The following is a 9,055-nucleotide window of genomic DNA, read 5'->3' as shown; positions in this document are numbered from 1 at the left end:
CCGTGCACGATTTTTTTGCTTCAACTATGGAGACCCGATCGACAAGAAAACACCGATAAATCCGAGCTCGACGTTTTGCTTCAGCCAAGGAGGTCGATCGACACAAAAGCAACGAGAAATCCATGCCGCGAAGCTAGCGAAGAACCAAGGTTCAAGAAAGTGCGATTAGGCGTGCGATTAGGCGCGGTTAAGCACTGAGTAGAGGGTCAACGCATCGCTTACCTACTAAGCGGACAATTAAGCGCTGGTCCTGCTTAATCGTGCCCATCCGGCATGTTTAAGGGAGAAGAGGAGGAAGAGGAAGAGGAGGAACACCTCCAGCGTCAATCCAGCAGGCAGCAAATCGATGAGAGAGAAGAGGAGAGACTTCAAGAGAGAGGTAGAGAGAGAGCGAACAGAGCGGCGATGGCTGCAGGCAGCAGATTGGTGAGAGAGAGGTGGAGCGACTTCGCGGTAGAGAGGTGAAGATTGCGCGAGGGAGGAGAGGCTTCGGGAGAGGGAGCTGGAGAGCGTATGACACGGGGGAGGAGAGGCTTCGGGAGAGGGAGCCAGAGAGCACAGGCGGCAGCGCGGGGCGTGGAAGGAGGCAGCAGTCACGGGAGAGGGTTTTTGAGTTGAGCCTCCTGGCAGGTGGGCTTAGTGGGCTGCAGACTCATGAAGAGAGGAGGAGGGGGTTAAGGGCTGCTGCAGGGTGGCCCAATATCAGGTCTTTTTTCTCTTTTTAACAAAAACGCTTAAGCACAATTAATCGCGCTTAAGCTTTTTCACCACCCTAGCGCGCGCTCAGCGCTTAGCGCTTCCTTGAACCTTGCGAAGAACACACAATAGGGGAGGAGGGGGATGGCATAGAAAAATTACAAAAATTCTTCGTCAACATCTGCTTCCCCGGTTCCCCTGCCGCGCCGAGGTGGCGGAACATCGTCTATCCTATCTTTGCATGTAGTAATCAATCATCCGAGCTCAACTCAACCAACAACGCCTACCTCTACCTGCCTATGCTCCTCGTGACATCACCCCCAGGAGGTGGTACGCTGCAGCTCCTCTGCCGCAGCACAATACTTGTTCATGTCCATTGTCCCTCTCCTCCAGACCACGCCCAAATCACCACGATTCTATGCTGTTCCAGACCACTTCCCGAAGTCGAATTTCCCCAAGCACAACTCGTTTCCAAATTCCAATCGCTCGAAACCCAAATCCACAGCTCCTCAAAATCATACATTGAACAAAATCAGAAACGAAACTGCCAGCGCAAATCACGATCCGACCACGAGGCTACCAAAATGCAACCGCCCAGACTCGTGCCACCCATCATCACTCCCGCTCCCATCTCCATGGATGCACACCACCGCGACCGCCATCAGCGACCACAAAATCGAGAGGGCAACCGCACGAGCACCACCTTCGATCGCACGAGGAAATTTCGGGAGGGGAAAAAGTGCATCTCCCTCACCACTCATCTGCGTTCCCTTCTCTATTCCACCGTGAACAAGCAACTGAGAGCGGTGGAGACTACAGAGGAAAAAACCCCAAAATCCGAGGCCGATTTATCATCGTCAACATCTGGCCAGCTTCATCCGGGGCCATTTCTGCTCCTCTTTTCGTTGCCTCCCGGAGGTCTCGGGAGGGGAGGGGAGCTCCCAATTGACCAAATTCGCGAGGCGGGCGGGCAGGCTTAGGGTTTGCTAAGGTGTTCTGGCGCCCTGACTCGTCGGGGCGATCTAGCGGCATTTTCCGCGGCTCCGGATGATCTTCAAGCGGAATCAACGGTCAGAGATCCTTGCGCTTGGGCGCTGCAATGCCGCGAACGACGGAAGGGAGGACGAAGGGGGAGGCGACCTCCGTCCGAGAAAGAGGTGGAGGGGCGACGAGTTCTTCCCCGTCGAGCTGCTCGGTGACGTCCCAGCCTCCAGCATCCCATATGTGGCCCTAGGTCTCCGGTGGAGCGAAGAGCCCGAGGCACCGACAGAGCCCGTGCAACCACCGCTCGCGGCGAGGCCACCGGTGGTGCGCACGTCGCGGGGCCGCACCCAGGTGCTGCCCTCTAGGTTCAATGACTCTGTACTTATCGACCCCTGGAAGGAGAAGCCAGCCAAGCCGCTGGCGACTGTCAGGACAGAGCGTTTGGTGCGAAAAAACGAAGTGCTATGCAATGAAGGTGCAATTTTTGACAGGAGCTTAACTTGGAGGTTCTTTCGATATAGGCTTCCGAAAAAGAAGATACACCTTTTTTATATGAGTAATATATTAATTCTATTAAGCCTTGGGCCAGGATATGACCACCATCCCCTAGGGCCAGGATATCACATTTAGGAAGTGGGTCACTCTCCTGTTCTCTACCCACTTATGAACAATTTGTGCATCCTTTGGACAAACAATTTGGAGAGGGGCATAGTGATCTAGTTCTCCCCATAAGTACTGAAGCTCACAAACATATTGCTCCATTGGTCTCCCCATCTGTTTCACTGCATCTGCCTTGCCTTGAATTTCCATCTTCATCATCACATTCCCCCTTCGAGAATATATGTTACTCAAGGTCTTCCATATTTGCGACGCAGTGCACATGACTTCCACCCTCTTGCTAACAACGGGAGACATGGATGCCAATAACAATACCACTATCACAGAGTTTGTCGCATGCCAGATTCTCCACTCTGTGCTGAGTTTCTCAACTGACTCAATCTCTTATGTACTCATCTTCTCAGAAGCACATAATCAATCAACACTACAACAAGCACTAGCAACCACACCTCCAATCAGGTTGTGTCTGTGCTTCCTCAAGCACAAACCCAACATCATATGCAACTAGTAAGGATTAGGCTTCGACTCTCCTCTGGCAGCACCCTTTTTTATTACTTTTTTTCTTTTCTCACTTCCTATCGCACAACAGCACACTACACACCAACCTATTGGAATATAATATAAATGAATTGTCCACCTCTTTCTATCAGTTTAAGTTTTTGGGTTGAACTGGTTGGTGGATGCAACTTAATATGGTATCAGAGCCAGAGGTTATGAGTTCGAATCCTGGCTAGCGCAATTAAATAAAATAATTGTTGCTCACTTCTATTCTATGTCTGAGACCCAAGAGAGGCTCGATACGAGGGGAAATGTTAGAATATAATATAAGTAAATTGACCATCTCTTCCTGTCAGTTGAACCTGCTTCCTATAGCACACACCAACCTGCGACCTCCACGACGACTTCTTCCCTGCCGCCTCCTCACCTGACCCGAGCAGTGACCAACAGGGGGCGGACGACAGCCGGCCTCCCGCAGCCGCGGCCAGAAGCCCACGGCGGAGGGGGAGCCCACGGCGAAGAGGGAGAAGTCCGTGGAGACGTACGCGATGGGGCTGGTCAGCAACGTCCGCGACGGCGTGATGGCTTCTGCTGCCTGTTCCTCGGCTGCCGACGCGCTCTGGCGCCGTTGGAAGACTTCTCCTTCCTCACGCGTCCAAGCTCGAGCTCCAGTGGCGGTGCCGGCGGTAGGAAAGGCCAACCCTAGCTCCGTATACCTATACTATATTGAATATTTTGGTGTGTCTCTTACACATCACCACCCCACACTCACTATATTTCACCACTTTACAAGTATACCCTTACACTTGTTCTATTTACACAAATAGGTATGTCACCTATAGAAAAAACATAACTATGTTTTATTAACATGCACAGATCTAGAGTGGGAGCAACTGCGCGTTAGAGGACCTTGTCAACACCGCTGGGATGAAATTGATAATCTGAATACACCAAGGGTAATTTTCTGATTTACTGCATAATTGTACTCGGCTGCCTGTTCCTCGGCTGCCGACGCGCTCTGGCGCCGTTGGAAGACTTCTCCTTCCTCACGCGTCCAAGCTCGAGCTCCAGTGGCGGTGCCGGCGGTAGGAAAGGCCAACCCTAGCTCCGTATACCTATACTATATTGAATATTTTGGTGTGTCTCTTACACATCACCACCCCACACTCACTATATTTCACCACTTTACAAGTATACCCTTACACTTGTTCTATTTACACAAATAGGTATGTCACCTATAGAAAAAACATAACTATGTTTTATTAACATGCACAGATCTAGAGTGGGAGCAACTGCGCGTTAGAGGACCTTGTCAACACCGCTGGGATGAAATTGATAATCTGAATACACCAAGGGTAATTTTCTGATTTACTGCATAATTGTACTCTTATAAGGTTTTCTCTCTCTTGTATTAAAGTTCAGTTTCTTATAAAGCAAGTTTTTGTACTTATCTGCAGGAAGAGAGGGATCCAGAATCTTTTTGTACTTTCAAAGAGCGTTTGTGTTATTTACAGGTTCGTGTGTCTAGTGCTTTCAAGTTTCTGTAGGACCTTCTGGTTTCTGTGCTAGTTTGATATTATGATATATTTGTCTTCCTTTTTTCAGAAAACAGAGCATGGTAGAGTATGCTTTGGTAGATCAGGGATTCATAGGTGGGGTCTTTTTGCTCGGAGAGACATTCAAGAAGGAGAAATGGTACTTTCCCAGTTTCCCTCACTATGTGGCATATGCCGTCTTTCTCTTCAGAATTGTGGCTACTAGGAACCTACATTTACTTCATTGTGTCGACAGTGCTCACTTTCTTTCTTTATGTTATATTTTTGCTATAACTTCTCATATTTTATAATAATCGGTGGAATACTAATCCTCCGGTAAATTCTGAGCTTCTTTCTGCCTCATTCCTCACTGAGCTTGAATTACTAGTGTTGATTTTTCATAAGTGCACTGCTTCAGTATCCAATAATTTTGCTCACGCAAGCAGTTCTTTACTATATATTTCCAGGTCCTTGAGTATCGCGGTGAGCTGGTCAGATGAAGTGTAGCTGACTTACGGGAAGAAAAATACCGTGTGCAAGCCAAGGATTGCTATGTGAGTCATGACATTGTTACATTGGTTCATCAGATATGTGGTGTAAAGAACATAGATTTTCCCCTGGGCAATTGCATTCTCTCTAAGTACAACGCATATGTGGTATGGCTCTGGTGAGCTTATTGTGCTAGTTTTGTTATGAAAGCTCTGGAGTAGTGCAGGAGGAAGATCAAACAATTTCATCTCTGATAGTCTTTTCTTCTACTTCTGATATTTTGGATGGTGAAAGAAGACATGGCGTTTTTAGCCATGTTGCGTGTATTCGTATTTAACAATTATTGGTGATATCTTTATTGAACTTGTCTTTTCTACTTCACTGTCTAGTGAACTGATAAGTACATTTTATTGTTTCCTTTCCTTTCCTTTGCGCGCACAGCTTTTCAAGATCAGTGAGGAAGTGGTTGTTGATGCCACAGACAAAGGAAACATGGCACGACTGATCAATCATTCTGTAAGGATCATATGCCTAATTCAAATATGTTTAGCCTTAAAATAGATGCTCATTTGACATTTTTTACTTTTTGATGCAGTGCACACCAAACTGCTATGCGAGGATTATGAGTGTTGGACATGATGAAAGTCGTATTGTTCTAATAGCCAAGAAAAATGTTTGTGCTGGTGATGAGCTAACGTATGCTATGTGAAATTAATCTCTCTTTGTTGAACATCTCTGCTCCTTACCTGTTCCAAAATGTATGCCATTTTAGTTTTGTCCTAAGTTGAAATCCTCTAACTTTGTCTAAGTTTATAGAATAATGTACCAAGATCAAATTCGTTTAATTAAATCCACCATTGAATATGTTTTGGTAGTGCATTTTAGTTTGTATTGTAGATGTTAGTTAATTCTCGTTATAAAAAATTGACTTAGGACAACCAAAATGGCCTACATTTTGAAACACGGTCATTAACACACAGCTTGATTAATCGTGTTATTTGTTGTGTTAATTCCAGGTATGACTACCTGTTTGATCCAGATGAGGGTGATGAACGCGAAGTGCCATGCCTTTGCCAGACTGCTAACTGCCGGAAATTCATGAATTAGTTTACTTAGATGTTAGAGGATCACTGACAGTCTTTCTTTCTTATTTACCCCCGTTTTTGGTATATATTGATCCTTCCCTATTTTTTGTTTACATTCATTTTAGAATAAGTTTAGTTAGAGCTCAAAAGTCGAGCTTCCATTCCTGTTAATACCACAGTTGTATTCACTACGGCCAGTTCATTCTTTAAATAAATTTTTTTGTACCATGTTTAGCTTGATCATGCACGTTAGCAGACATTGACATGTCCATATTCTTTAATATACTTCTGTATCATACAACCGAGACCTGTGCGAAGTATTTCTGTTACTCTATAAGGACTCAATGTAGATGTCCATATTGCTTCATCTGCCCGCCACCGTCGCCTCTCCCTCCCAGGGGAAATTTTGCTCTCCATTCAATCCTGATTCGTTCACCCGTTGCCGTGAATTCCTCCACCAAGCTGCACTTGTTGCACTTGTTGCCGTGAATACCTCTCTGTTCTCCACACCCGAGCACGCCCCAGCACGCGCCAATCCCCTTCCCCCGCCGTGCCCTCGATGCACGCCTCCTGGGCTCCTTGCCCCCACCGCAATGGCAAAGTGTTGACACGCAATGGCAAGTGGTTCTAAGAAGCATGAAGAAGAATATTTAAATCGAATCACTATAATGTTGAGTATCGTGAGATTTCTTTTGTTGCAAGCTCCTGCCTTTCGTGGTCATAATGAGTCTTCTACCTCTTGCAATAAGGGAAACTTTCTTGAATTTGTTGATTGGTTTAGAAAGAGTAGTAAAGTTGTTCAAACCTTTTTGGTGATTCTCCTACTAACCATTCATTGACTTCACCAAAAATACAAAAGCAACTGTGTGAGGCTTGTGCAAAAGAGACCTCCAAAGCTATCTTATATGATATTGGAAATAAAAATTTCTCCATTCTTATTGATGAGTCTCGGGATGCCTTTATAAAAGAGCAAATGGCTATTATTGTGAGGTTAGCATTTTTATGTTAAACAACAAGTGTACATGTTTTGTGATTTAATTGGCTTCTATGTGTTGTGATATAGGTATGTGAACAACAAAGGCTATGTCATGGAAAGATTTTTGGGAATTCAGCATGTTCCGGACACATCTTCAATAGCTTTAAAGGATGCTTTGGACTCTATGCTTCTCAGTCATGGTTTATCCATACATAAAATACGAGGGCAAGGCTATGATGGGGCATCAAACATGAGAAGTGAATTCCATGGGCTACAACAAGGGTATTGGATGAAAATCCCTATGCATTTTATATATATGGTTTTGCCCATCAATTGCAATTAGTGGTCGTTGCTGTTCCCAAATGTTACTCTTCTATCACGGATTTCTTTACCTACACCACATCAATTGTTAACACTGTCAATGCATCTTGTAAGAGACATGATTAGTTGGCCCAAGAACATCATGACAACCTTGTGCATAGTTTGGAAATGGGTGAAATTTTTTTTGGAAGAGGGAAAAACCAAGCAACTAATCTTGCAAGGCCTGGGGACACTCGGTGGGGATCACACCACAAAACACTGTGTCGTCTTCATTATATGTGGAAAGCAGTCTTGGAGGTATTAGAGAATATATGTCAAGATGGTCCTAGTTCTCAAAGAACTACTGCATCTGGTTTGCTAAAACAAATGGAGACTTTTGAGTTTGTGCTTATTATGCATTTTGTTACCAAATTATTGGATAAGACTAATGATTTATCCCAATGCTTGCAAAAGAAAGATCAAAATATTGTTCGTGCCATAGGACTGATTGGTGCCACATTGCAACAAATTGATGAAATTAGACAACATGGATGAGAAGATCTCTTTGAGGATACAAAATCATTTTGTATTTAATATAATATCATTGTGCCAAACATGTTGGATACAACCACTGCTAGAGGTCGCTCAAGAGGTCGTGGAGGTCAGTTGATAACTTACCATCATCACTTGAAACATGAAATATTTAATGTGGTGCTTGACCAACTTATTGTGGAGTTGAACATCCGTTTTGGTGAAAGATCTACCCAATTATTGAGATGCATTGCCTGCCTTGATCCAAGAAATTCTTTTGCTAATTTTGATGGAGATAAGTTAATTGAGCTCGCTAAATTGTATGATGCAGACTTCTCTACATATGATTGCATAGTTTTGAAAGACCAACTTGAGATATTCATTATTGATATGAGAGCTGATCCAGATATTCTAAGTTGCAATGACCTAGGTGATCTTGCTGTGAGAATGGTTCAGAGTGACAGGCATGTTGTCTTTCCATTTGTATATCGTCTCATTGAATTAGCTTTGATTTTACCAGTGGCAACAATATCTGTGGAGAGAGCTTTCTCATATATGAATATCATTAAAACTGAGTTGCGGAATAAGAAAGGAGACGAATGGCTTAACCATTGTATGGTGTGTTATATTGAGAGGGATATATTTACAAGCATTGAGGATGCAAAGATATTGAATTATTTTCAAGGCATGAGAACCCACATGTTAAATCTACCTCGTACTAGTGGTATGTACCAATTACTAATATTATTAAATTTATTCAACATTACCTTTCAAGTCGCGTTCTTAATATGATTTCCTTAGGTTCTGGAGCAAGAAGCACTGATGTTGATGTTGACATGATACATTTGGAAGGAGCTACATCATAACTTATATATCATCTTTAACATCTATGACAACGTTGTTTCGCCATACAATTTTTTTATATGCTACTATTAGAGTTTATGGTCGCTTCGGCCCAGACCTTGGCTAATTTCTAGGTCCGCCACTGCTCCTGGCCCCCGCCACGCCGCACCCCACACTAGGACTTCAGATGAAATGGGCCACCTGCCATCCTTGCCTGTATCTTCAGATGGAAGGCGCTACTTCCTCACAACCGTATCGTACCATGCCTCTGCCCCCTCGCCCCGCTGCGCCAGCCCAAGACAGTCGTCGCGCGAGTACCCTGCATGGTCGCGACTGGTGCCCGTGCTCCGCGCCTCCCTGGACGCCCTTGTCCTTCCGCTCCCACTGCCACGACCGCTCTAGCCTGCGCCTCGACTGCCACCGACAGCGCCGAGGGCAGCCCCAGCCCCGTACGCGTCCAGAGGGGGTGAGGCGGTGCCCTCGCCCTCGTCCTCCTCGCC

The 9,055-nt window shown here is 45.2% G+C and overlaps 1 protein-coding gene and 1 long non-coding RNA gene across 3 annotated transcripts; both read left to right on the top strand.

Annotated features, from left to right (window-relative positions):
* The first annotated feature begins 3,156 nt into the window (after positions 1–3,156).
* LOC103651412 (uncharacterized) lies at positions 3,157–6,139 on the top strand. Of its 2 annotated transcripts, none has more exons than XR_564722.4 (9): positions 3,157–3,482; positions 3,673–3,881; positions 4,072–4,151; positions 4,254–4,310; positions 4,402–4,491; positions 4,799–4,885; positions 5,262–5,336; positions 5,416–5,516; positions 5,837–6,139. It is a non-coding gene; the product is annotated as an uncharacterized lncRNA (long non-coding RNA). The 2 variants fall into 2 exon arrangements; XR_002268222.3 differs by having other exon boundaries at positions 3,158–3,482; positions 3,673–3,752.
* A 1,657-nt stretch (positions 6,140–7,796) lies between these two features.
* Positions 7,797–8,578, top strand: LOC103651411 (uncharacterized). The gene is made up of 3 exons (XM_020551184.1): positions 7,797–7,842; positions 8,233–8,436; positions 8,514–8,578. Exons 1-3 carry the CDS (start codon positions 7,797–7,799, stop codon positions 8,576–8,578), a joined length of 315 nt encoding a protein of 104 aa, XP_020406773.1.
* Positions 8,579–9,055: the final 477 nt, after the last annotated feature.

This window comes from Zea mays, chromosome 3 (genome assembly GCF_902167145.1).
Source record: "Zea mays cultivar B73 chromosome 3, Zm-B73-REFERENCE-NAM-5.0, whole genome shotgun sequence".
Taxonomy (NCBI): Eukaryota; Viridiplantae; Streptophyta; class Magnoliopsida; order Poales; family Poaceae; genus Zea; species Zea mays.
Note: the sequence above shows the minus strand (reverse complement) of the source record. Positions and strands in the feature narration are given on the sequence as shown.